The 27,986-nt window shown below is 47.0% G+C and overlaps 2 protein-coding genes across 16 annotated transcripts in view; one reads left to right on the forward strand and one right to left on the reverse strand.

Moving 5' to 3' along the window:
• Positions 1–1,553: 1,553 nt before the first annotated feature.
• Positions 1,554–16,337, reverse strand: Tatdn3 (TatD DNase domain containing 3). 13 transcript variants are annotated; one of them, NM_001105987.1, is made up of 10 exons: positions 16,146–16,248; positions 14,537–14,569; positions 13,490–13,563; positions 12,227–12,311; positions 9,559–9,621; positions 8,076–8,185; positions 7,667–7,722; positions 6,334–6,446; positions 4,350–4,430; positions 1,554–2,067 (listed from the first exon to the last, which is right to left on the reverse strand). In NM_001105987.1, exons 1-10 carry the CDS (start codon positions 16,200–16,202, stop codon positions 1,924–1,926), a joined length of 816 nt encoding a protein of 271 aa, NP_001099457.1. In that variant the 5' UTR covers positions 16,203–16,248; the 3' UTR covers positions 1,554–1,923. The 13 variants fall into 13 exon arrangements, 11 of the variants coding, with proteins under 11 accessions (NP_001099457.1, XP_038946528.2, XP_038946527.2 ...); XM_039090600.2 differs by having other exon boundaries at positions 4,350–4,427; positions 6,334–6,440; positions 16,146–16,244; XM_039090599.2 differs by having other exon boundaries at positions 6,334–6,440; positions 16,146–16,244.
• Positions 12,333–27,986, forward strand: part of Nsl1 (NSL1 component of MIS12 kinetochore complex) — a 29,017-nt gene continuing 13,363 nt past the window's right edge. The window contains exons 1-5 of one of the 3 annotated variants that reach the window (XM_063272553.1): positions 12,333–15,968; positions 16,422–16,613; positions 17,387–17,465; positions 22,532–22,665; positions 23,747–23,801. In XM_063272553.1, the coding sequence (XP_063128623.1) occupies positions 16,527–16,613; positions 17,387–17,465; positions 22,532–22,665; positions 23,747–23,801 (355 nt within the window). In that variant the 5' untranslated portion in view covers positions 12,333–15,968; positions 16,422–16,526. Of the gene's footprint in view, positions 15,969–16,354; positions 16,614–17,386; positions 17,466–22,531; positions 22,666–23,746; positions 23,802–27,986 lie in introns of those variants that run through there. The other 2 variants (NM_001109083.1, XM_006250488.4) reach the window with 2 other exon arrangements.

Genomic DNA, 27,986 nt, shown 5'->3' on the forward strand with positions numbered 1-27,986 from the left:
AGGGCCAGCATGGTTTGTACACATTGTGAGTTCCGGGCCAGACAGGCTTACGGGGGTGGAGGGGGCAGCAATAAAAACAATTACTGTGGCCACATTGGGAAGAAGTCAAGGCCATCACTATGATATTTCCGTGACATTTAGATTTAAATAGAGGAGGAATGTACGTGTAACTAAGTAGTCCTGGTCAAGAAGTGTTCTTACCCACCCATCACTGTCCAGACTCTTGGTCTGTCCTGTAAGGTGATCTGCTAAGCTGTTAGAGCTGTGTAATCTCCTCTTGGGAGGCAAAGTCCTTCTCTGGCTGGCACCAGACTAAAGCCTTTCTTTTTCCAAGAGGGAGATGATAACTTCTTGATTTATATAATTGATTTAATAATCTGATAGACAACAGGAGGGGCACAGGTGTCTCTTCAGAACAATGAAGGGTCTTGGATGTAGGTTCAAGGGGACACAGACGGTTGGGATATTAATACCACAGACAGGCAACAGCATGGGGAAGTTCTGAGGAAAGTTCAGATAACATGGACTCTGAAGAGGGGAAGTGGGACTCCTGTCACTGTCTCAGAAGTGGGAGTCTTTTCTTATAAAGAAAGTCCCCTTTGTGGGGACAGCCAGAGTTTTCACAGCATAAGCCGGCTGCCGCTGGACTCTGATTCCCAGGCAAAGGCAACGAAGGGTGTGAGCAGGGTGCCAGTAGCCCTGTGAGGTAACTCACTCCCCCAGATGAGATCCTGGAATGTAGTTCCAAGATCCAGTCTGTTGGTGAGGTGTACACAGTGTGCCTATAGGGTGCCTGTCAGTGTCTGTGAGAGGGGAAGAGCTGCTGCAGATACTGTGCCCGGAGCAGCAGATGGATTCTACCTTATCCTTAAAAATACCTCTACTCTTGTCAAGATGCCAGGGCTAGTGCAATGTTTTGGTCACCCCTCTTAAGCCTCCTATCTGGGGCAAAAAACGTGGTGTGTGCTTAAACACAAGGTCCTGGGCTTCCTAATTTCAAGAACCAATTAACAAGCATGAGGACAAGCAGGGCCAGTCTCTCTCCTCCTGTTATGGTGTCCGCCAATGAAACCAGCCAAACGTATCTCATCACGAGGTCACAAGAGGCCTGCTCCGTTCCTTAAAGCTATGTATGTCTTTACTAGTCAGTGCTGTAAGAGAGCACTGCTAGCCTAGGAGTTTGGGGATAGCCTAAGCAACATAGTGAGGTTTGTCTCCTTATGGGGGAGGACAGGAGCTGTCTCAGTACTCTTACTACTGCTGTCTTCTTATAACCCATGAGGCCCACTGACAGCCAAGCTGGAAGGACATCTGCCATGCACACACATTGGTCAGCATTCAAAGACGAAAGCCCATGGAGCTCTATAAGCTGACTGTTAAGTGGGGGAAGGGGCAGGCGGGGGTGGGTGTCTTGAGGCTTTCTTCCCTCAAGTGGACAAGAACTCCAGAAGCCACTGTGTGTTGCCCCAGTCCACTCCAGGACTCAGCTATTCGAAGTAGCCTATGTTTATAGTCAGAACCCAGGGTTTGTGTATCCAAACTTCTTTCTAAAATAGTTTTTAGAAATTATTTTATTTATGTTAAGTGTGTCTGTGTAGAGATATGCCACATGTGTGCTAGTGCCAGAGGAGGCCAGTGTTGAGTCTTCTAGGGCTGGAGGGAATTACAGGCAGTTGCGAATCACCCAAACATGGCTGCTGGGAACTGAGCAGAGTCTTCTGGAAGAGCAGCAACTGAGTGCTCTTGACAGCTGGGCCATTTCTCCAGTCCCAAATTTGTTTTTTAAGAGGAACATATCTGTAAAACTGTGACCACTAGCCACATAAAATGGCTTCCTCATTTCAGGCCACTAAAGCGAGAGAACACTTTGTTTTCCCCAGTGCTGCCCTGAGCTGACTTGGCTTGCAGGGGGTGATTCTGAAGCTATTTCTGGAGTAGGTACTGAAGCTTGGGAAACAGTTTGAATGCATTCTGTGTTGTCACTTCTCGGACTTCTTCCACTGAGATCCCTTTCACTTGGGCAATGAACTCTGCTGCGATGGAAATGTTGCAGGGTTCGTTCCGTGTCTGAAAGAGAAGAGTTTGACACTCAGTGTGGAGATCCTTGGAGACCGTAGCTAACACACACACACACACACACACACACACACACACACACACAGAGAGAGAGAGAGAGAGAGAGAATGAACTCCTTTTCTACTCTGTGAAGGAGCTAACATTCCTTTATTAGTGCTTTTTGAAGTGGGGTGATGAACTTGGCAGGCATGGGCAACTCCAAGTCTATGCAGTTCCAGGAGGAACTCAGGGGCATTTGCAGCCAAAACCCTGAGCACCCAGCCTGTGAAGCAGTCTACCAGCAGAACCCAGGGAGAGCGGCTAGCCTGAAGGATTAACTGTCCCTTGTTTTGCTGCATGCATGAGTGCTGGGAAAGGTCACTGTACTCTGCTTGGCCCCTCACCTCAAAGGCTAACAGCCCAGTGTGGTTTCAAATGCCCCAAGGACTGGAAAGACTGCTCTGTTAAGTTCTGCCAGCTTGCTGACTTTAAGACACATCCCTCCCACTTTAATATCTGTGAGATAAACAAACATTCTGCTTATTTTATATACACTAGTGTTTTGCCTGCATGTCCGTCTGTGTGAGGGTGTCGGATCCTGGAGCTACAGACAGTTGTGAGCTGCCATGTGGGTGCTGGATTTGAACCCAGGACCTCTGGAAGAACAGCCAGTGCGCTCTTAACCACTGAGCCATCTCTCCAGCTCCCAGTTGTGTTTTTCTTTTCTTTTCTTTTCTTTTCTTTTTTCTTGTGTGTGTGTGTGTGTGTGTGTGTGTGTGTGTGTGTGTGTGTGTGAGAGAGAGAGAGAGAGAGAGAGAGAGAGAGGGAGAAGAGGGCACCGAATCCCATTACAGATGGTTGTGAGCCACCAGGTGGTTGCTGGGAATTGAACTCAGGATCTCTGGAAGTGAGCAGTCCATGCTCTTAACCCCAGAGCCATCTCTCCTTAGTTGTGTTTCTTTCTTTTTTTTTTAAGACCAACTTATTTTTTTTATTTATATGAGTACACTGTAGCTGTCTTCAGACACACCAGAAGAGGGCATCAGATCCCATTACAGATGGTTGTGAGCCACCATGTGGTTGCTGGGATTTGAACTCAGGATCTCTGGAAGAGCAGTCAGTGCTCTTAACCACTGAGCCATCTCTCCAGCCTCTTAGTTGTGTTTTTTAATGATAAAAAAAATAACATTTCTGCAATCAACAGCATTTAGACACAATGAAAAACATTTCTGTAATTATTAGTAAGTGGCTACTTGGGATAATAATAAGAGGAATAAAATTATTAAGGCAAAAACCCTTGATAATGCAGGCTAACAAAATAAGAAGTATGTCAAAGATTCACATTCAAGGCTGTCCATCACAAGTGGTTAAATCTCAGACTGGCTGAGCATGGTGGCACACATCTGAATTCCCAGTACCCAGGAGGCAGAAGCAGAGGATCAGGAGTTCAGGTCAAACCTGGTTACATTCTGAGTTAGAGATCAGTCTGGCTACATGAGACCTGTCTCAGAAACACACACACACACACACACACACACACACACACACACACGGGTACACCTATACATTTATGACATACAAAGATTTTTTTATTATTTTATGTGCCTTCATGTATATGCATGCCTGACTGTTGCCTATGGAGACATAGAGGGCACTGAGTTCTCTGGAACTGGAGTTATGAATGGTTGTGAGCTGTCCTGTGGATACTGGGAATAGAACCCAGGTCCTCTGGGAGAGCAGCCAGTGCTCTAACCACTGAACCATCTCTCCCATCTCTAACAAGTTGTAGCAGTGGAACACTGTGTGGTCATTAAACACTCTGGGGGCTGGAGAGATGGCTTAGTGGTCAAGAGCAATGGCTGCTCTCCCAGAGCACTGAGGTTCAGTTCCCAGCACCCACAAGGCGGCTCATAATTGTCAACAGCTCTTGCTGCAGAGGACTCAGCTCCCTCACAGAAAACTCACGCAGACAGAACACTGATGCAAATAAAACACTTTGAGGAAAGCACGTTATTAACATATACTAGTGAAAGAAGGTCTGATAGATTGTGTTCAACCCATCCTATCCTAGAGAGATGTGTGTGTGTCTACATATAGACACAGTGGCCGACCCGTTTCTAGAGAGATACACAAATGGAAGCCTGTTCCCAGTCAAATGACATTCTCAGAAGCAGTGTTTAGAAAAGACTCTCAACCTAGCGTTCGAGTCCTGCAGCCCTGCAGCCAGTCCCAGCTAAGTCACACAGCCCGGATGAAAAGGCGTCTGCATGGCCATGAACCAGAGACCTGCTTACCAGTTTTTCGGGTCCTAGTGCAGGTGAATCTGTTTCTAAGCAGAGAGAACTCAGAGGCAGCTGTTTCACAAGCTTCTGCTTCTTAGAGAAAAATGAGAGTACATTTAAAACAGGAGGAGGTGGAAGAGCGTTAACTTACATGTGGATGAGTCTTGTCCTGGGGAACACGAACATCCATATTTATCACCAGGGCTTGCTGGACAGCTATCAGGTCTTCACCAGCCCCCTTCTGAGGCCACACAACCACTTCAAAGTAGGAATATTGCCTAACATTGCAAAAAGTACCCAAAGCTTTCAGGGAACCAAATGCAATCAAGTAAACGTAGGAACTGCCCCATAGGAAATCAACCCAAATGACAAACAGCTGCTCATGGAGAGATCTAAAACCCTTTGGGTGGACTTCCAATCTATACTCTGAACCTACATTAGGGTTTTAAAAGTGACTCAGGGGGTTGGGGATTTAGCTCAGTGGTAGAGCGCTTGCCTAGGAAGCGCAAGGCCCTGGGTTCAGTCCCCAGCTCCGAAAAAAAAGAACCAAAAAAAAAAAAAAAAAGTGACTCAGATGTGTCTCACAGGATCGAAAGCATCCCTGGCTGTGATCTGTATCCCCATCTCCTGGAGCATGAAGAATGAGTGTCCTGAGAGTGACCAGATGTGGGACATTCACAAGGTTGCCTTTTAAAGACTTTGAACTGTAATTGATATGACACGATAGTTACTCTTTAAATATACACAGGTCAGGCTAAGAGACAACTGCCTAATGTGTCTGAGGCATGAGGCTTCATACTTGCACTCCCATGCACAAGGCTGTGTGTGTGTGAATACACGTATGTAACATTTACTCCTCCACCATAGTCCCTCACTCCGCTGCCTTTCCAGTCACTGCTCATTCCTCCCTCCGATCACCAACCAACTTTCTGTCTCCACAGATTTGCCTAGTCTGCACATTTCATTTGAACAGAATCTTACATGGTATCTTTTGTGTCTGGCTGCTTTCTCCTAGTGTTTCCAAGGTTCAGCCATGCTCTGACACGGTTGAGTAACACTCCATTGGATGGGGAGACCATGCTTTGTTTATCTGACATCCATCTGTAGACCCCCTTCTAGCTTGTCTTTGCTCTGTGAATATCACACAGTGCCCGTGAGCATCCGTGTTTGGGTGTGTGGTAGGATATTTCTTTTCCTTTGGGAGTATCTAATTAGGGTGGAGACCGTGCATAGCAATAATTCTACGCTTGGTCCTGGAGGGAACTCGCAGACTCAGTAATGTGGAGTAGTGTTGCTCTGAATTTTCCTGAGGGAACAATGCTGAGCTTCTCTTCTGGTACCAACTCATTGTTTGTGTTTTTTCTTCAGTGAACCCTGCTTCCCACGGTCAGACTTAAACCCTTTGTGGGTTTTGCAGTCAGGCTTCTGTTTTTATCACTGAACTGTATCTGCACCTACACATCCTGTACACTGTGCTCTAACTGTATCTGCACCTACACATCCTGTACACTGTGCTCTAACTGTATCTGCACCTACACATCCTTAAACCGTGCTCTAACTGTATGTGCACTTACACATCCTGTAAGCCATGCTCTAACTGTATCTGCACCTACACATCCTGTGTACACTTCTAACTGTGCGAGCCACCTCGCCCACCATAGAACTCTTAGTTACTGAGCCACCTCTCCAGTCCCTTGAAGGTTCCTTTTTGAGTTAAGTTTTTATTTATTTATTTATTTATTTATTTATTTATTTATTTATTTATTTATTGGTTCTTTTTTTCGGAGCTGGGGACCGAACCCAGGGCCTTGCGCTTCCTAGGCAAGTGCTCTGCCACTGAGCCAAATCCCCAACCCCAAGTTAAGTTTTTTAAATGTTTGAGTAGACTTAAGACTAACTTTTAAAATGTAACTATAATGGCATCACAAGTTTGTCCCAAAGCTTAGCTTAATTGTATCTTACAACGAGTCTAGTAAGTTTTAATCAGAGACTTTACCTGTCCACTTCGTACGATGGATGGGGGGATGGAGAAGTAGTAACCAGCCCTCACTCCTTCCATGGCTACAGATGGCCGGCCGTCAAACGCATGCAGCAGAACCTTCTCTGCACCTCTCAAAGCAAACACAAATCACAGTTCATTTCTCTCCTAACAAATAGCTTCCCATTAGTCAAATTAGACAGAGATCTGAACTGTAAGTAAATATTTATCATGATGCAAAGATCAGATTCCATTGCTTCTAAAGTTTCAGTAACCAGGTAATGTTCAGAGAGGAGAAAAATAAGTTCTGAATCTTCAGAATAAAGTAGTTGAATAACATTGAAATGCAGTTTTTAAAGCAATCATCTAAACTATCTACACCACTAGGTCTTAGGTCTTTTCTATGTCTGTGAGATGTCAAGTTATTATTTCTAAGAGAAGGGTTTCAGGCAAACCCTTCAATTTTCCTTTAAAAAAAAAAACTAGTAGAACAAAAGGACTCACGAACAGGCCAAGGCTCATAAAACCAAGCCCTAATCTGTGTGTGTGCATGTGTTTTTGTGTGTGTGCACGCATGCGTGTGTGGCCGAGGACCAAACCCAGGCCTTACCCTACCACTAAGGCACACCTTTCACACCGACCCCAGCTCCTACAGGCTAGCGGCTCAGCCTGCATAAACCATGTGCTCAGTGACTCCAGAGGGCTCGACACTGACAAATCCATCACTGGCCACATCTCTAACTGCAGGGAGCCCCATTACTTCATCCTCTGAGTTTCCAGTCGTGCGAATACTCATTATGATCATAAATTAGCTGTGAAATCTATTGGGTAGGGCACAACCAACCAATGTGGTTTTTGTACACACACAACTGTAGACTAACTGTACATGTGCTGCTTCTTACACATCTGATGGACCTTTTACTGCACAGAAATAAGGTAAATAAGGTGTTACCTCTTACTGAGGATGGCATTTTAACCTTCGGAAGAGAACTGTGCTCAGGTTAGGAAGGCCGGATCAGGCGAGCATGCTCTTTACACACGGTGGCCACAATCTGCACGGCCATACGGCTTTGTTATTTACTCATTATTTTCATAATTAACTCACGGTCTGTATGTGCCTGCAAAAGTACACGTGCCACAGTGGAGGCCAAGGGCCCCCTGCCCAGGGGTGAGCACAGCTGTACTACCTCGTAAGAGCTGGCCTGACACAGGCACACAGGCTCGCCCTGGTGGGCTCTCCCCTCTCCGTGCAGTCTTTGTCTTTAAGGGATTAACGGGAAACATACTTGCTCCTTAGACCCTCCACCCGAGCTGTGATGCTGTGACGCTTGAATGTTAGGGACATAAGTACCTTGTTCACGTAAGAGGCTGATGGTGGGTCTTCCGGCTGAGCGTGAGTGCACATTTCTGTTTAACAACAAAATTCCTTTGTAGACTTTTAAATAGGAAAACACTGCTTTGTTAGATTAAAGTAAGTCAGGAGGTTGGGGAGCTGAATCAGCTACTCTCACGGAGGGTCAGGTGTGTCCCCAGCACCCACATGGCAGCAGCCAGTTCCAGGAAGTACCATGCCCTCTCCTGGCTCCCACGGGCACTGCACACACACAGCCCACAGACACACATGAAGGCAAACAGCCACAGGCGTAGAGAATGAATTTTAAAAAATAACTCAGAGGAAAAGAGATACAGAACTCATTTCAAGAGGACCAACTGCTATGGGATGTGCTTTGTAGTTGTGAGCAGAAAGACGGGGCACCTACAGAGGCACATTTAGTCTTTTGGCCAGTTGGACTTGTCTGATCAGGACTTGTCTTTGTTCTTCCTTCTCCTCATGAGTGCCTGCATATCTGGGGGAGAAGTCTAGCCCCACCTGCAGCAGAAAGATGAAGGAGAATCACGTGTCTGTGTGTGATGAGTCCAAAAGACCATGAGTCAGTACACAGTGTCAGCCAAGCAGATGTAAGACCATGAGTCAGCACAGTGTCAGCCAAGCAGATGTAAGACCATGAGTCAGCACACAGTGTCAGCCAAGCAGATGTAAGACCATGAGTCAGCACACAGTGTCAGCCAAGCAGATGTGAGACCATGAGTCAGCACACAGTGTCAGCCAAGCAGATGTGAGACCATGAGTCAGCACACAGTGTCAGCCAAGCAGATGTGAGACCATGAGTCAGCACACAGTGTCAGCCAAGCAGATGTGAGACCATGAGTCAGCACACAGTGTCAGCCAAGCAGATGTGAGACCATGAGTCAGCACACAGTGTCAGCCAAGCAGATGTAAGACCATGAGTCGGCACACAGTGTCAGCCAAGCAGATGTAAACTAACGTAATAATACATTTGAAGCACCCCGACCTCTAAGTTGTTTTCTATTCCTCTTGTGGGGTACTACAGCGTTAACATTCACTGTGTTATGCCGCACCTCTTGGCTTGGTGCAGCAGCCCTGCACATTTTCAGAAGTCAGGAGGGCTCACTGCATTGTGAGCAGAGCAGATTACAGAAGACCACTCCCACTGCTGCTACCTGGGCATGTACTCTGTGCACTCCATTCAGAATGCATCTTCTTATTTTTTATATTTAACAGGCAGAGGTAATTTATTTTTTACTGTGATAAAAAATTCTCTAGCATTTTAAATAATTTGAGTGGCACGGTCTTAAATCACAAACTCAAGGCTAAAGTATGCTTTTATGTTACCTATGAAGTTGTCTTTTTCTTTTAGTTTTAAAAATTACATTTATTGGGTGGAGGGTCACACATGGACGCCCCAGTGCACATGTGCAGGTCAGAGGACAACTTCCAGGAGTCAGTTCTCTCTTCCCGCTGTGTGGACCAGGCTTGGTGGCAAGTGCTTTCTGCTAAACCATTTCAGGGCCCTCCCTCTACAGGCTGTCTTAGCTTCTCAGAGCAATGGCCACACTTAAGCACAAGCAGTGTTTTTAGAAATATTATTGCATCATCACTGTAAATAGAAAATGCATTACATCACCATTAAGGCAAGCCTAGAGTAAGGCAAGCCTAGAGTAAGGCAAGCCTAGAGTAAGGCAAGCCTAGAGTAAGGCTTCTATTGCTCTGTCCCCAAGTGGTCTTGCTTACCACTGAAGTATCACATTATTAGCAGGCTGAACACGGCGGCGAGCATATCTGTCCAAGTCTGTTATGATCACCAGTACTGAACTAAGGATTACTACGCAGATCCTATGGAGGCCTAAATTAGATGTCATGTGTTCAGCAAATGGGTTTACCTCTCCAATCGCCAGCAACCGGTCCTTGTAATTCTCAACAATAGGCAAAGCCACATCCAGATCCTGAAAGAAAAAGAAGGGAAATTTGTCAATGTCCTCAGTGTGGATGCTAGTTCCTCAGCTGGCACGCGCCAGGCCTATGCCACTCTCACCTCACACACCTCAGTCTATTTACCCAACCTATCCATAGAAATCATCACCTCTACCACACCAGCAGCTCTAAGTAGACATCTCGGTAGGAACATCCACCGTGTTCTGGTTACGGGCTTGTGAAGGTCCCACTTACACATGGTCCTCTGCTCAGACAGGAGTTACAGGAGGAGAGAGGTAGGAGTTGGAGTTCCATGGATGTCACACACACGGCTCTGTCTCCTCCTAGGCAGTGGTTCGTCAGCTTATAATGGCGGCAGACCCATGTTCCCTTTGTTCTCTTTGCCTTGATTTGTCTTTATAACCCTGCTTGGTCGATCTTAAGAAGAGTTCAACAATATAAACAATGCATTTCACATATGAGCTTGTCTGGGAACTGCTGTAGTGGTAGGCTGTTAATTTAAGTGATATTCCCTTAATTCAGTGATATTATGCTTAAGAGAATTTGGCCTGTGGTATCTCTAAGGTGAAGACAGAATTTAGAATTTGCTTGTAGATAAGATTTTAAAGATTTGTTTATTTTTTATTTATTTATTTATTTATTTTTGTTCTTTTTTTCGGAGCTGGGGACCGAACCCAGGGCCTTGTGATTCCTAGGCAAGCGCTCTACCACTGAGCTAAATCCCCAACCCCTAAAGATTTGTTTATTGTTAGCTGGGTAGTGGTGGCCTTTAATCCCAGTACTCAGGAGGCAGAGGCAGGCAGATCTTTGAGAGTTCGAGGACAGCCTGGTCTACAGAGTGAGTTGCAGGACAGCCAGGGCTACACATAGAGAAACCCCGTCTAAAAGAAACAAAACAAAGAAGTTGCCTATTGTACGTGTATATGACATATGGGTTCCAGTGAGTTTCATGCGCCATGTGTGTGCAGGTATTCCAGGCGGTTGTCACCCTGATGTGGGTGTTAGGAGTTCAACCTTCGATCTCCACAAGGGTGGTATGTGCTTACCACTGAGCCATCTCTTCAGCTCCCTGTGGGACATTTTAAACCGTCTGGTGGATTAGTTTCAGAATACATAAACTGTAAAGTTCTTCTATGGAGGGAAATCAGAATAAGAGAGAGCCACAGAAAGGAGGGAAACAAATGACAGGAGAAGGGGAGGTTTATGCTTATGGATAGAGGGAGAGTAACTTAGAGAGAGACAGCAGACTTAGGGAGAACTCACACTGACCCAGAGAGCTAGAGGTAGGACCCCTAGTGGCAAGCTGTGTGGCAAGCGCTGGGGTAGCTATCAGACAAGGCCTCTTCCTTAGTGGACGCCCAGGGACCAGGGACCCAGGAAGAGAGGGAGAAATAACTCACTTACAAAGTCTCAGCCAGAAAGGGGCTGTGACTTAAGGATGATGATTGGATGCAGAGACGTGCACCTCCCAGAGTGTGTTCTAGTTATGAGAGAATAGGCTAAACTCAGGGGGAGCCTATTCAGACGTCTAATGAACCGACTCGAGGGTTTCTGCCAAGTGAGGTGGTAAACTGAGGTAATCCCAGTACTCAGACTGAGTACTGAGACTGAGACTGTGACCTGACTCACACTACTTACTTAATGCACACAAACACACTTCATATGTTTTTAAAACTTATTATTTTAAATCGTGTGCATGGAGGTGCCCTCAGAGGTCGGAGGCAGTGGGTCTCCTGGAGGTGGAGTTACAGGAGGAGAGTGGTAGGAATTGAACTTGAGTTCTCTGCAAAAGCCGTATGAATTCTTAACCACTTAGCCATCTCTCTGGCCTCTGGCCTTTTAAAGTTTTAACTGGGGATTGAACCTAGGACCTCATATATGGCAGGCAAACACTCTTCCACTGAGCCCATCTCTCTCTGTGATTTTTATGTTGATAGTTTCACTCTGAGACAAGGTCTCCCACTGGGACCTGGAGCTCATAGGCTGACTGGCCACTGAGCTCTAAGGATCCTCCGGTTACCACCTCTGCAGCACTGAGATTACTAGTGTAAACCAATACCCATGGTTATCTTGCATGTGGTCTAGGACCACACTCAGGGCCTCACACTTGTGCAACAAGCACTCTATCCACTGAGCCATCTCCCCAGCCCTTCCATCATTTTTGGGGGGCAGGGCACTGGACAAAGCAGTAAGACATAGTTAAAAAGTATGGAGAGAGTGAATCCATAATTCCACCATATCATCACATCACACAAGCTTGACCTGATCCAAGGCCCCATTTCTTTGTTTTCGGTTATTAACTTAGAATACAAATCAGAAGCTGGGTCTGGTGGCACAGGCTGCAATTCTAACAACTCAGGAAGTGGAAACAGGAGGATCACGAGTTCAAGCCCTGTCTGGCCAGCTTGGAAAATTCAATGAGACCCTATCTGAGAATGAAAAACTTGGCCGAGGTTACAGCTCAGTGGCAGAATGTTTGCCTGGCCTTTCTGAGGCCTCAGACCCAACCCCTAGCACTCCCATCCCCACATCCCAAAACTGGAACTTAGAAAGCAGTGTGGGGTGATGACTCAGTCAGTTACACTACTTGTGCCTCTTATTCTATGTGACGTTTACCTTTAATGTCACACTTCTTGTTTTTTCTGGTGAAAGTTCTTGAACTGGGTGAACTCCCAGACATGGAAGGATGAATCCATTATACCTACAAATGCAGAAAGGTAAGAAAACAACAGTCGGCTAGGAGACCAGCTAGGAGACCGCACTGTCCGTAAAGAACAAAAGGAAATGCCCTGCCTTTAGGGCTAAGATGATTTTCCTCCTCCTTTTTTTTTTTTTTTTTTTTTTTTTTTTAATTTCCTTGGAGAAAAAAGCCTTGCTATGTAGCCTTGGCTGGCCTGGCCTCAATTTGTAGAACAGGCTGGTCTCAAACTCACAGGGATCATCCTGCCTCTGCCTCCGAGGCAGATGAAAGATGTGCGCTATCCTGCCAGGTTCTCATTCTTTAACAAACAATTCTTTGCTAGTGTGTGAACTGGACAAGACTACCTTTCTTCGTAAGTCTTTAAAGCCTTCAGTAGAGCAGCTGTAGCATCTATGATTTGGTGTCATCACTAAGAAGGCTAAGCGGAGAGAGCTTCTTGAGGTCATGAGGTCAACACCTCATTTAATTAACGAGCTTAATTAAAAGTAATGTCAAAGCTGGAGAGGCGGTTCAACAGATAAAGTTGAAGGGAAGGAGTTCTGCCCCCTGCTGGCAGCTACGGTGGCTCCCCGAAATCTTAGCACTGGGGAAGCAGAAGTGGAGAGGTGGAGAGGGAGAGTCAGAGGCAGGGGATTCCCAGAACAAGCCAGGACAACTAGACTAGCCCAAATCAGTGGTTTTGTGAGTGCTCTTGGTTTAGATGGGAACCTCCATAAATAAAGAAGATATCTAATGTCAGCCTTGGGTGTCCACATGCCCACATATGCATGCATACACACCACACACACATACACCACACATAGACACACACAGCACACACAGATACACACACACACCACACACAGCACACACACACAGCACACACACATACACACACACCACACAGCACACACATACATACACCACACACATACATATACCACACATAGACAAACACACCACACACACATACACACATACCACACATACACACACACCACACACACGCATACATACACCACACACAAACACCACACACACAGACACATACCACACACATATACATACACACACAACCACACCCCACACACACATACACACCCCACGGCATACACATATACACATACACACAGGAGGAGGAGGAAGAAGGGGAGGAGGAAAAGAAGAACAAGAACAAGAACAACGACGACAACAACAACCTTTCTGAAAGCTGCATAATTTTTTCAAATTCTCCTGCATGTTCAGCAACTGCCACAAGGGCCATGACATTAGCCTAAAACAAAAGAACAGAATACCAAACAATATGCACATTTAATGTAAATTAAGGGAAATATTACATTTTTAAATACATTTTATCATTATTTTCTAGTCAGGTTCCAGTAATATAATCAAAATGAATTCTTATTACTGCAGGCCATAGGTTCAATGGATATTAATGTCACCTCATCAACCTACACAGACCAAAGGTACTCATTTCTTTAATTCACTGGACAGGGACAGCATTTTGGAAGGCATCCATGTCCTTATGGGACCCCAAAGTCCACATGCCAGTTAGGCTGCCACATATCAGTATACAAGTAATTCCATAAATACCTCCAGGATTCTGTAATTTTTATTTTTACATTCTTTTACTCTCTATGTGTGAGTGCGTGTGCATGTACGTGTGGGTGCACACCACGGTGAGCCTGTTGAAATCAGAGGACCCCTTTCTGGGGTCAGTTCTGTTCTTCCACTGTGGTTCCAGGGATGGAGTCTGGGACAACAGATTTGCAAGTGCTTTTATCCTCTGAGACATCTCTCTAGCCCTTGATAACTTTTTCTAGCCAATCAAAGTGTTTCCGAAGACCATGTGTAATATATCCTAGATCTCCAAAACAATGTGACTTTCAGACGTGAAGGACCGACTGCCCCACTCCACAGTGCTGCTAAGCATGGTGGCTGTAGGGACACGCTTTCAAACCAGACTAGCATGTCTCTAGCACTTCACTAGCGCATGTCTTTGCCCTGTTACTAACCTTCAGACATTAGATCCCTCATCTATCAAACAGAGAAGATATGACGGTAAAAGAGTAACTTCCTCAGAAGGCGAGGCTTTAAGTGATCTAAAGTTCAGTGGGGCTTAGCTCTTGGCTGGCACAGAGTGAGAGTTTAAATGGTGCAGAGTCTGTCCACACAGTCCCTAAAAATAGTCTATAGAGTGAGAACAGGAGGGGAACTAAAAGGGGGAGTTATGGATTCTAGCTTACCTTCCTGGCTTTCTCCAACACATCATCCAGATCCTACGACAAACAGAGACAACCACGCTTACTCTACATGATCAACTGCCCCTGGGTCATCTACACTGTGCACAGAGGCACCATGGAGGACAACGCTGTTAGCAAGGAACAAGTTGGCAGGGAATGAAGTGACCTCCTGCTTACTCTCTGACGCACACTACACCGAAACAGAAACCTCTGCTGCCAAACACACACGGCTGTTTCTGCCCTCCCTCACCCTGTCTCTCAGCAGTTTCTGGGCATTTCCCCCCACGCTTTGCTTTCACAGCCTCAATGATGGGTTACTCTTCAGTCTCCTTGACTGATTCTCTGTCCTTTCTGTGACTTTAAGCTCTTCTGTTCTCTCTGCACCTGCCTTGAGGGATGCCGTCTTTCTCTGTTTATTTAGCACCCTTGACCACACCATGTAAGGTCTCTACTGCTAAGCTACATCCTCCCCTTCTCCTCTTTTAAGATATCATGCTGAATCTCCAGCTTGCCGAGTTTTTAATCTCTCCTGGACCCATGACTCGCATTTGAAATGACTATGTACTCTAATGTACTTTAATCTTTCCACTTGAATGAGATTAGACTTAACCAATATGTCCCCACTAGGTTTCTGTCTACCCACCTCCTCACTCTGATCCCAAACCTTGCTCCTTCCTCACCCCAGCGAAGGCCATCACCGTCTTCCTTACAGTAAGCACAAACTAAGAATCTAAGTCATGCTCGATTTCTTCCTCCCTCTGCTGTTTGCATCCAAGGCTCCTGCATGTAATGTCTGTGTTATTCCTAAAATATGTTGAGTACATCTATGTTGATTCTCATGCTGTCCTCACCTTATCGGCCTCTACCAACTCTTGTCTGTAAACTGAGACGTTTCCCAAACGCTCTGGCTTTCTCTCCCCCACCTTTTGGCCACTCGGCAGAAGATTTGTCTTCAGAATATTCTGTCTCTCTCTTTTTTTTTAAAAATGGGTTTGTATTTAAATTTTAAAGGGTTAAGACTGTGCATCTAATGCAATTCGAATGTCTTACTGACCTTGACCTACCTTTCCCACCTCCTGGAAAATCTCCCCAATCTTTGAAAGTTCTCTTTTATTGTTCCCAGCTGTTGGTTAACTAAAATAAGCCATATTCTATGCTGTATGCGGGTGGACAACCCGCCGGTGTTCATCACTACCGTAACTCACACCATAAGCGACACCTCCTAAGAAATAGGCACCTACTTCTCCTTTCTCTTCATTTTTCCCGACGTAGCCGGTAAAACCTATTTCCACCCCTACAAACTCGCCCCATCACGTGTTATTATTCTTGTTTGTCCCTCTCCCTGGCCAGAACTAGAACCCCTGCTAAGGGCTAGGTTGGACCAGCACATCTCAGGAATGGTAGAAGAAAGGACTATTGATAGGACAAACTCAAGGTTCGTGAAAATAGTTAACGGCTATGTAAGATCTAGGAAGAACAATCCACGATGCAGGTTCGAAGGGTCCGGATAGACTAGGTACGGCCTGAGGATTCGGCGGGGGAGGGGCAAGAAACTTGCGGGAAATGACGCGTCCCTCCCGACTCCCGCAAGCCCCAAGTCGCCCTCACATACGCTGTCAAAGTCCGGGGCAGAGAGATGGCAGTGACAGTCCACTAACCCCAAACCCATAGCTACTCCTGAAGGTTTCTCGACCGGAACGAGGGCGGAACTCTGGGGGCGCGGAAGTCGAGGCGGAACCTTGCGGCTGCAGTCGATCAGGTTTCCGGTCGGACCGGTGCAGGAGAGTTCCAGGGAGGGAAGCATCCTTCCGGTCTCAGCAATCCCGCCTTAGTTTAAACCTGGAAGATGGCGGGTGTTCCTGAAACAGTACTTGTCTCCGCCCCGCAGGATCAAGATGCCCAGGCCGCCTTAGATTCCCAGGCCACGGCAGCAGCCTCTCCCCTAGAGGACTTCCGAGTGCGCTGCACCTTAAAGAGGGCCGTGGTGGAAGTGATGGAGATGTGCGGTCGTTTTGTGCAGGAGCTCGGGGCCGCGCTGCCGGAGGACGTCCGCGAGCTCGCCGTGCGGGACGCGCAGTGGGTACGGATGCCTCTTTCCTAGTCCTCATCCCACTCAGCCTGGCTCTGGCTTGGGCCGGTGTCAGGCCTCCGCAGATGGAATGATGTCCCAGACTGGCCTGGGAAATGCCAGGGAAGTCAACTAAGATGCTAGTGCAACCTGTGTGCTTCCTATCCCGGGGCATACAGGGAGAACATGTATGTAATCTTAAGAAACAGGCGGTATTAGCTTGAAAATGTAAAGCACTATATGTATAAGCAAGACATCACATTTTGCTTCCATTGTAAGCTTTCAAATCTGATGGCTTATGCTTTACAAAACATCTCTTTTGGTACTAGCCGTAGTTTAAGTGTATAGAATATGTACTATATGTACTGTAGCTCACAGTTATCAAACATTTATTTATACTTATATTTTAGTCATACAGAAGGCATACCCGTTGAAAACATTTTCAAACAATTTTGTATGTTAAGTCCTCTAGTCCTCTTTGATGTCCCCATTCGACCTGAACCCCTTCTGGAAATAACTTACTATTTTGGAGAGCATTCTGCACTTCTTCAGAGTTTACCACTCTCTGTTGTTTGTTGCTTATATGGTCATGCTGATGGTGTTACAGATAGAGCCAGGGCAGTCATTACTGTGTGCTATGGTATTTAGCCCCCCTCCTAATAGTTTTCCCACTCTTCCCATTCTAGTCCACAGACAGTCCATTCTTGTTTGTAACTTGTTTGAATTCTGTATTCGAGTCACTTTTGCTGACTTGGCTGCTGTGGATTTATTTGGATTTATTGCAGACTTTTGAGTCGGCTGTGCAGGAGAATGTCAGCATTAACGGACAGGTCTGGGAGGAAGCTACAGATCATTGTTTTATGGGTATGTGATTTGAGTTTTTCTTCCGTGGTTAAATTTCTGAGGCTGTCTTTATTTTGGATGCTACTTTACAAATCCTGTTCTCTTTGTCTGTGTGTTTGAATAAGAATGGCCTCCCTGGGCCCATCTCTTCCGACTTCACTGTCAGCAGGGAAGGGCACTATTTGAGGAGGTGTGGCCTTGTTGGAAGAAGTGTGTCTATCACCTGGGTGAACTTTGAGGTTTCCCATGCCCTGTCTCAGTCTGTCTGTCTCTCTCTGTGTCTGTCTTAATTCTGTCTGTTTAACTCTGTCTGTCTCTGTCTAACTCTGTCTCTCTTATCTTGTGGGACCCTCTTCCCCTTGTGGATCCAACTGTAGATCTCAGTTACTCCAGTGCCTTTCATGCCACCATGCTCCCCACCATGATGATAACAGACTAAGTTTTTATAAGAGTTGCCTTAGTCATGATTGTAAACCCCTTGAGGTACCAGAGAGTGGACAGGCCCCATCATATAGAGAAAGAAAGCCCACTAGTCCCTGACTTTGCTCAAAAGACTGTGCCCCACATAGTCCCTCCATTCACAGGCACCCTAGGAACCTTCATGCCTTTCCCCGGCCAGAAACCCTACATAAAGCCTCCTGCTCAGTTCTTCGCTGCTTCCCTCCTGTGCTTTTCCTTTCAATAAATCTCTTGTGTGAGGTTTGTTGTGTGGTGTGACTAAGTGGATCTCCTTACCAGGATACCTCTCTGCTATATCATTTGCCATGATGCCTCTTCACAGCAGTAGAACAGTGACTAAGACACCCACTCTTTTTATAAAGGTTCATTGGGTGGGACGTACATATCACAGGCACAGCTGGAGGCCAGAGGACAGCTTTCTTTCGGGAGCTGTTCTGATCTTTCTGCCATGTGGGCTTCAGGGACTTGGACTTGGCAGTGAGCACTCCTCCTTGCTGAGCCATCTCATGGCCTCTGTCATTTATTTTAAAAGACAATTATTATGGAATAAGAAGAAAGTAATGTAGATTATTGAAGTCATAGCCCAAGAGAAACTCAGTGGGTACCTTGATCTACCTTGTATGGTGTATGACTTCCTAAAGGTCTCTCACCTGTCCCTTAGATGCTTTGGGCAGTGGGCTCTTGGAGGGTATTGTACAATTGTCCCCAATTAAAGAAACAGGTCCAGAAAAATCCCTGAGTTCCCCTATAAAGCCCGTTGTATGTTTGCATTGCTTAGATAATACTTAGAAAGGATAATGAAGTGTTTTATATTTAAAGTTAAGTTTAAAACCATATGCATTATCATGCAGAGGATGTCACACATTTGAAGATAACCTCCATCTCAGTTAGGGTTTTACTGCTGTGAACAGACACCAGGACCGAGGCAACTTTTATAAAGGACAACATTTAATTGGGGCTGGCTTACAGGTCCCGAGATTCAGTCCATTATCATCGAGGCAGGAGCATGGCAATGTCCAGGCAGACATGGGGCTGGAGAAGCTGAGAATTCCACCTCTTTTTCTGAAGGCAACTAGCAGAAGACTGGCTTCCAGGCAGCTAGGACAAAGGAAATAAAGCCCACATCCACAGTGACACACCTATTCCACACCTCCTAATGTGTCACTCCCTGGGCCAAGCCTATACAAACCATCTCAGCTTCTTAAGAATGCTTCCTTACTCCAAACAATCATACTTTATTTTTGTCTTGTTTGATACAGGGCTTCTCTGTGTTGTTGTCTTTTACCTCACTGGGTCCAGCACCGCAGTGCCCCAAGATATCTGCTAGATATCTTGGTGGAAACACATCCCAACTCCTCGGTGGCCCAGTGTCTCCTGCCGCCGCACACTTTCTTACACTGAAACCCTCACATAAAAGAGCACACAACACAATAATCTTTGACCCAATTGATAAGATATAATTGCCCACTTAAACATACAAAGCCCGGTACCATCCATCCCTTGAGAACATTATTAACAACCTGTAAGTACTCAGAGAGCGGAATCTTTACGTCAGCCTCCATTGTCCTGCCATGGCTTCTCTCCTGTCTCCCTCCTTTTTGTTCCAGTCTCCTCCTCTTCCTTCAGACTTCTCTCCCACCCATCCTTCCTTCTCCTCCAATGACAGGCCTCCTTCTATTTTGTACCTGCCCCTCACCTGTATTTGACAAATTCAATGGGGAGGTTTTGGTGAAGTCACCTGATTCCTGAGTAGTGACTAGGCAGCTGTCCTTGGGGCAGTGGAATTATCATCAAAAAGGGATTACTCCAGGGCAAACCACAACATCTCTGTCATCTTGGCTCTTCTGGAACTCAGTAGTCCAGGCTGGCCTTGAACTCAGAGATCTATCTGCCTCTGCCAACCAAATCCTGGAATTAAAAGGCCCCTACACCCAACTTAGACATGATTGTACCTTGCTGACATGCCTAAAGAAGGCAAAGTGTTAATAAAAACAGAAGTCAGAATAGGAAGGAAACAGCAATAGAAGGGAAGAATCGGTCTGAGAAAAGAGGCACATGTCCCTGTGCCCGCCATGCTGTCCAGAGCAGGGATCTCCTGACAAGCCACATTACTCAGGGCTGACCAGGATCAACACTAGCACTCACTGCCGTGTTCACGTCGCCCGTCGTATGAGCTGGTTACAGGCACACCAGCAACTCTCTGTGCTCACAGCTTTTCTTCTCAACAATGGCAGAGTGCTGTGCCCAGAAGATTTTCTTGTTTGTTAGCTGTCTATTCAGAATTACCAAAACCAAGACTTTGGGTTTACAGAATAAAAGGATAAAACCACCAGCTTCGGTTTTGTGAAATATTAAAGCAATAATTGTTGATTAGTAGAGTATATAAAAACCAGGCAGGAACAGTTCCCACACCACACAGCTCTGCAGGGATCTTTATCTGATGCAAAGTGTCAGGGAACGAGGCACAAGGCAGTGATGTGTGTGGGAAAAATAACAGCAAGTGTGTCAAAGGTGACACAGTACAAAGGGATGTGTACTTTATCATGTGGTCTTGGAGGAGTTATGGGAGGTTTTGTTTTGGGGGGTTTGGTCTTTTTGGGGTGTGTGTGTGTGTGTATGTCTCACTTAAACCAGGTGAGTACTGTGCCTGCTATCTGTTTACCCGTCCCAGGTGAGAATTGTAAGAACTGTGTGAACAGACTTACTAGGCTTTGCTTCTAGGCAGACACAGGTACAGAAGCAGAACAGAGGCTTCACAGGAGCGAAGGAGCAGATTGGTTTTTGCTGTCTTTTCATGTTTTGGAGGCAGGGTTTCTCTGTGGAGCCTGGTGGTCCTGGAACATGCTCTGTAGAGCTGGCCTCAAACTCAGATCAAGAGGCTCAACCGCCTCTGCCTCTTGAGCACTGGGATTAAAGATGTGCCCCCGACTGGGCTAGACAGAGGTTTCATTGGTTTTGTTTATTGAGATTTCCCAGTTTCTGCCCTCGATAACACTCTGGAAAGAATGGGTAGACTCTGTGAGAAGCAGCTTCTTTCCTCTCGTCTGTCAGTTCAGTCAGGCAAGCGTGTAGATGGTTCCTTAAGAGCAGAGGGTGTCTTTCAGTGAGATATCACCCATCAAGCTTTTGTACATTTGTTCGAATGTTTCAGCTTTGCAGATTCTGCCCCTGGGTGGCGCTAAGAAACCTTTCCCTGCATGGGAGGTTACTGTGTAGATGAGCTGGCTCAGCAGGGAGAAGTACCCTCCCTGGGAGCTCCTGTAGAAGAACTGCCTCAGTCGCTCATAACACTCTACATGCAGAGCATGCTGTGGTGCGTGTGCCCTCCCCATCATAAAAACAGCTTTTATAAAACTGTGCTGTTCTTTGCAGGCTGGTGACATCACTTTTCAAACGGACACAGTAAAACGTACAGCCCCTTATTTCAGAGAGTCCCACACACCTCCTTAGACATCCTCCCAAGAAGCCGCTGAGTAGACTCGATGAGCATTTGCTACAGGAGTGAGAGACTGCACCCACTACACAGCCTGAGTCTAACTCTGACGAGCGAATGCTGACATACGTATACCAGCCAGCTGTCGGAACGTTTCAGAAAATGTGCCATCCTCAGCCTTCGACCTAGTAAAGCTTTAGTCATTGAGATTAGCCTCGACTGCCCAGGAGAGCTCCTGGTGTGAGCCACTGAACAGAGGACTTGGGTCTTCAGTGCTCATAACAGTTTCAGTACTGGGGACTGAGTGCAGACCTTGCCAATGCCAGGCAGAGCTCTCACCACTGAGCTCCCTTCCCCATGCCAGTATCTTTACTCTGAAGTTTGTTTTTTGTTTTTTTTTAAATGAGGCCAACTGCGTCTGTCCGCAGTCACTTCTTCCAGGATGCTTTGTTTCTGCGCCCTATCCTAGACCTTCTGAGTCCAGATTTACACACTGGTAACAGATCCCTGGCAGTCATTCCCTGTGCTTGAGCTCAAAAACACTGTCTGCAACGGAGGGAAGACCTGAGAAAACAGTTGCCACCGAAGTCTGAGAGAGTCCCCCAAGTCACCATGTCTTTCCTTTCCCTGCCCAGGGGAGTCAGGTCTCACAGGGGCGCCCTTCTCACTGCTGTCACAGGTTGGGTTGGCACAAAATAGAGTGACTCTGTCCATGGTATGAGATGCCTTTTACAGTTTAATTATTGGTGGGGAAGGGCGGAGGACTGGCCCAGGCCCTGCCTGTTGTAAGCACATGCTCTGGCACTGAGTGCACCTCTGCCCTTTTCCCTGTAATCTATTCACGCCGCTTCTGTTTGCAAGGCTCTGTGTCATTAAAGTTTCCTCCCACAGGTACTTCTCCCTGAGTGTTTCCACCCAGTGCCTTTGTTCGCACCTGCATCAGACCTGAATGCTGTTTCCGTAGCTCCCACTGATCCTGTCTCCTTGTTCTGTCTCCTTCATCTCTATGCCCCTGTTGCATTTATCCAGTGTCTGTTTCTTGGGACCATGCTGCGTGCTTTGTGTTTTCTGGAAGCGCTTGATGATCAGTGTGGAGATGAGAGGGCTTCATTAGTCTGCCGTGTTTGTTCTCTTTAATTATTCTGTGAATTATGTTTATATCATATTTCCACACTAATATGGACTTTGTCTGAAGTAGATTCTGACATCAAAGTGCTTGAAGATGAATTTGATGAGCTCATAGTAGATGTGTCGACAAAACGGAGGCAGTATCCCAGAAGGATCCTGGAGAGCATTGTCAAAACCTTGAAAGCACAGCATGCGAGTCTGGTGAGACGTTTATATGTAAATCTTTACATAGTATTTTACCACAGTAAAGAATTAGTTTACTTACCTTCCATATAGTGCAGGCCGGTCTTCCAACCTCCACCTCTCATGAGCTGGGATCAGTCAGTCACCATGCCTCTCTCATGCCAACTCCTCAGATTTATTCAAACTGGAACGAATGCAAATGAGGCAGGGTCAGAGGTAGTGTAGACCTGAGGCAGTTTAGACTGAGGCAAACACTGAGGAGATTTGCTGGGGTGCCATTGCCCCGTGAAATGACCACGTGCAGCTTTTAGGTCGGCTGTCGTCTTTGCCTTTATTGTTTTGAGTCAGCAGACTGTGAATGTGACCCTCGTGTCTTCCTCAGTAACGTTTTGGGGCATTAGAGGCCTGCACTCGATCTAAACATTGTGAATCTTGTTGTGATGGGAAGAAGAAGTCCTTGAGGACATCCCTCTCTCACACACTGGCCTTAAAGGAAGCCCTTCCCACACTGCAGGGAAAAATGCTTGCCGGGCATTGACTGTGCTGTGCCTCTCTCTAAGTTAGCTCCCTGCCCTCCCTAAAGAGAACCCTGAAACTAGTCAGTCAGGCCAAGGTGGAGGGACAGGACTGGAGAGCGTTCGTGTGCCCTTGTCACTGGGTAACAGCAAGAAGGAACGTTTCCCTTTTGCTTTCGCCTGACTGTGGCATGTCCAGCTGTTCTTGTGCGCCTTGGTGTGGAGAGTAAAGGGTTGCTATGGTAGTTCAGCCACTTTTTAAAGCTTCTGTGGAAATAGGAATTGTGAGTTCCAAATACTGATCCTGAGTGAAGGTCACCACACTGACCCTGTACTTTAGAACAGCCTTCCCTTGTTTCCTGACTGCGATCTTCACAGTGCTGTTTTTCACTGTGTGCAGCAGAGGGCAGTACACTGAAGGTTTTCAAACCTTAGGACATTTGCCCCACAGCCTTCAGGGGCTAAACAGAGAAAAACCTTGAAGCAGCACTGTTGACTGTGTGCTCACACCAGCTGAAAGAGACGCTTAGCTATCTGAGGCATTATGTGTCTAAACTAAATGTTTTAATTTGTGCTGTGTTTAGAAGCAGTATCACCCTGTCGTGCCTCCCCTGGACCTGAAATGTGACCCTGACCCAGGTAAGCAGTCTCAGAATGTTTTGAAGATGAAGGCACCCCTGTGAGCTCCTCGCTGCGTGTCCTCTCCTCTACCGTCAGTGCCTGGCACTTGTTTTGAGACTTCACAACAGTCTGACGTTCCTCGCACTCCCCCCTCGAGGGTACAGGCTCAGGATCAGATGCTGCAGGGCAAGCGAGGCTGCACGGCTGCGTCTGCTCCTCCAGGCACCGCTCTTCCTCCTGCTCCGCTGGAGGGCTCTTCCATGTAGTGTGTTTTGTTTTCACAACTTGAGGTTTTACCTCTAATGTGCTCTGCCTGGTTTTGTACATTTCTTGTTACATTAATCTTCTTGGGTACACTGAGCTCAGTAAGTTTTGCTAAATGCCGTTAAGGCCACAGTTTGTAAGTCCCATTTCAGAAGCAGACTGTAATCTTGTCCTGCAGAACTTGCTCATTTCCTGGTTCCCAGTCCTCTTGCGGCAAGCCTGCCTTTGCTGCCTTCTGTTGTGTGGAGTCAGTGTCCTTTAGTCTCTTTCTGTCTGGCTCCCAGTTTGAAGTGGCATACTGTGGTTCTGTTCCTTTAAGGTCTCCTGTAAAATTGTTACTGCTCTAGTGAAGTTATCCAACTTTATCCAGTTCTGTGAGACTCTTTTTGAGCAAGAAATAGACCTTTGTGCCCTCTGCCCATTGAGTACGCACACCCCCACTCCCAGTTCTCTGTTTTTACTGTCAATTTTAGTTCTTCCTGTTAAAATGATAAAATTCACACTTTTATTGTCCCGATGAGAATAGAACATAGGCCCTGTCCCTGCTGGACAAGTGCTCACCACTGAGTGGGCTTTTTATTTGGTTTTGGTTTGTTTTTGTTTTATGTGGCCCAGGCTATCCTTGAACTCACAATCCTCCTGCCTCTACCTCCCGAGTGCTGGGATTATAGATATGAACCACCGAGTCCTACTCAGTAGCTACTCTTTTATACTTGCTGATTAATTAGATAAATATATCAAAATTTCAAAGTTCTGAAAGAACTCTTGTGTAATTTTACGCCTCTCCCTGGGTTTACTTCGTGCCTGTACTTCTGTAGCACCTTAGGTAAGGGCTGTGTGGAGCAGCCCAGCCATTTCAGCTTTGCTCTTCAATTCTGTCTGCTTTCATCATGTTGAATATATTGAACATTATCCTTCATTATCTTTCTTTAAATTCTTTAAATTTCTTTAAAGATTTCTTAAGTTATGTTTTAAAATTATGTACGTGTGGGGGGGAATGTGCACGAGGCCCAAGGAGGCCTGAGGCGTTGGGGTCCTGGAGCTGTCTTACAGGTAGGTGGCTGTGAGCTGCCCAGTGTGGATGCTGAGACTTGAACTCAGTTCTCTGCAAGCGCAGCTGGCGCTCGTAGCTGCTGAGTTCTCTCCAGGCCCCGTCCTGGTTCTTTGTAAACAGTGACTGTTGTGATGGAGTTCTCGAGCTGCACATCTTTGTGTGTGGCTCTTCTTGGCCTGGTGATTCACCCCCGTAAACCTTTCTCACAGAAGCCTGACTTTTACATGCTACACACTGCTCTAGTTGTACCAAGCACGTACTGGGCCTGTGTGTGAAGCTACCTGCCTGAGCCTCTCCCTCACTTTATCTGTTCACACTGTCACCTCATGAGAGAGAGAGATTGTCCGTGTCAGCCTGTGTCAGGGTCCCTTAGGACACCCTGGTCAGACTTACCACACACTGATAACGCACTGTTTGGTCAGACTAACCAAGGAGCTCCCAGGACCCTTCCTGTCCTGTCTCCCCAGTGCTGGGGTTGCAAACAGGTGCTACTGCACAGCTTTTCCATCAGTGCTGGGGACCCTCACGCAGGCCTCATGCCTGCCTAGGAGTCATTTCCCCCACGAGCCATCGCTATAGCCCGAGTTCCTTCAGCTCTGAGGATCTGGGTATCTTGGTTACTACATCATGTCTGCAGTAAACTCCTCCCTCTCACATTAGCTGTACTGATTACCTCCTATGGCCTTCCTTTCCTCGAATGTTTAGAACTTTGTCTGAAAGCCCCCTGGACTGACTTCTCTTGTGACCATTGCTCTGCCTCTTCTCTCTGCTTCCTGCCTCCGGTTGGTGCTGCCTTCACCTAGTCAGGAGCAGCCCACAACAAGGGCCCTACGCACGCCGGCGGCAGAGGGTCTGCACACTCTGGTACTGCAGCTAGTGCACCCGGTACTGCACATAGTGCATCCGGCATTGCACATAGTGCGTCCGGTACTGCAGATAGTGCATCTGGTACTGCAGATAGTACATCTGGCCACCCGGCCGTGAGTAGGCACGTGGTGCAGGCTGAGGTGTTACTTCTCTCCCTGCACTTCCAGTGTGGCTTATCGCAGACTTTGATGGTAAGAAGGGAAGCTGATGGTCCCCCATCCTGGCCTGCCGAGGCATGTCTGCTCCCTCACTTTCCAGGGATTGTAGCTGCTGTCCCCAGTCCTCATCGGGCTGTACCGGTTCGGTCCTCTGTGACCAAGAGCGACTCAAGCAGCTTGTGGGCTGTACCACGGTCGCTGGGTGGGCAGCATGACATCAGGGGCAGTGTGTTCAGGTGGGAGGGAGCTTCTGTGGCGTGAGTAGATAGGAGGGTATGTGGTTACACTCAAGAGGGAGGGAGCCCTAGAGCAGAAGAGCCTAAGCCAATCTCCCAAGGAATGAACTCGAGTCCACGGATCAAAAAAGATGAGAAATAAGATCAGACTCTTGGCCGAGGCCACATAAAAACTTAGGAGACTGGCATGACACCTTGGTACTGCATGTCACCGTGGTACTGCATGACACCGTGGTACTGCATGACACCGTGGTACTGCATGACACCGTGGTACTGCATGACACCGTGGTACTGCATGTCACCGTGATATTGCATGTCACCGTGGTATTGCATGTCACCGTGGTACTGCATGTCATGAGGTGCCTGGCTGGGGTCACAGATCAGTTACCTGTTTCTGTCGGTCACAGGAATGCTGATTTCCCTCCTTCCTCAGTCCTTGGAAACCAATGCGAACCGTGTCCCCTGAGCATGTCTGCTTGCTTAGGAGCCACATGGGAAGCAGATGGGAAGCTCTCAGCTGGCGAGTTTCTGCTGAACCTGCGGGCTTTGGGGGCTCATGGTCCCCTGTCCAGTCCGTGCAGTGATCCAGAAGCAAACTGGGTGCATTGCCCAGGCTTTCACTTCCTCCTTTTCATTTCCCTCTGCTTTAGAGGACGGGTGGCCAGGGAGCTTGTTCTCAGGCCACTGAACTTCCACGTTTTTAAGGGCAATGCCCCTCCCCCATCTACTGACTGTTCACCAGCAAGGTGAGGTGTGGTTCTCATTTGTCAGAGCAGCCCAGAATAGTCCTTAGTGTAAAGTCCCCACGTGGAGAGCTCTTTCCCACTGCTCACATCACACAGCAGTGATGGCCGAGGTGTCGCAGGCTGTTCTGGAGTGGACTCCTGAGTTCTGGGCAGGCCCTGCAAGTTCAGGCAGCCCGTCTTGTTTCCTGGCAATACTGTCTGAGCAGTCTGTGCATAGATAAGAACAGGTGTTAGCATCCGTGTCAGAGTTTACCTGTGAGTCTGGGCTATGGGACTTTAAGGAGGAAGAGAGTTTATTTTGAAGATAAATATGACTGTGGCCAGGGAGTACAGATTGAGGGTTACTGCAAAGTTCATGCTGTGATGTGACAGTTTTACAGCCTTTTCTGCTAACAACAGAAAATCATAAGCTGAGATGGACACATTCAAAGTGCATCAGCGGAAGCGTCGCTAGGGGCTACAGAAACGCCTCAACCACTCTCTGACCAAAGATTCAGCTTTCCAGTGGAGAGAAACTGGGGTCTATACATTCTAAAGGATTTATCTACGGGTCACAAAGATGTTCGGTCACTTACAAAGGAGGGCTGGGAAGAGCAGGAGAGGTGTCTCAGACATTTAGGCTCTGACCTTGAAACACTTTATCCCCTCCCCAGTGTACTTGGTAAGCCAGTCACCCTTGAGAAGGCTCCCTGTGAGAGGTGGCTCTTTTAGGAACTTTTTGTTGACATTGCTAAGAGTGGTACATGTTGGTATCATACAGATGTCCTTGAGTGTGTGGAGGAGGAGCCTAGAGAACACTTCTAGGGGAGCCCATCCCTGGTCCTGCATGGCCTTATGGGCCTGCCGTGGGCACTGAGACCTCCAAAGGCTGACAGATG

Source organism: Rattus norvegicus, chromosome 13 (genome assembly GCF_036323735.1).
Source record: "Rattus norvegicus strain BN/NHsdMcwi chromosome 13, GRCr8, whole genome shotgun sequence".
Taxonomy (NCBI): Eukaryota; Metazoa; Chordata; class Mammalia; order Rodentia; family Muridae; genus Rattus; species Rattus norvegicus.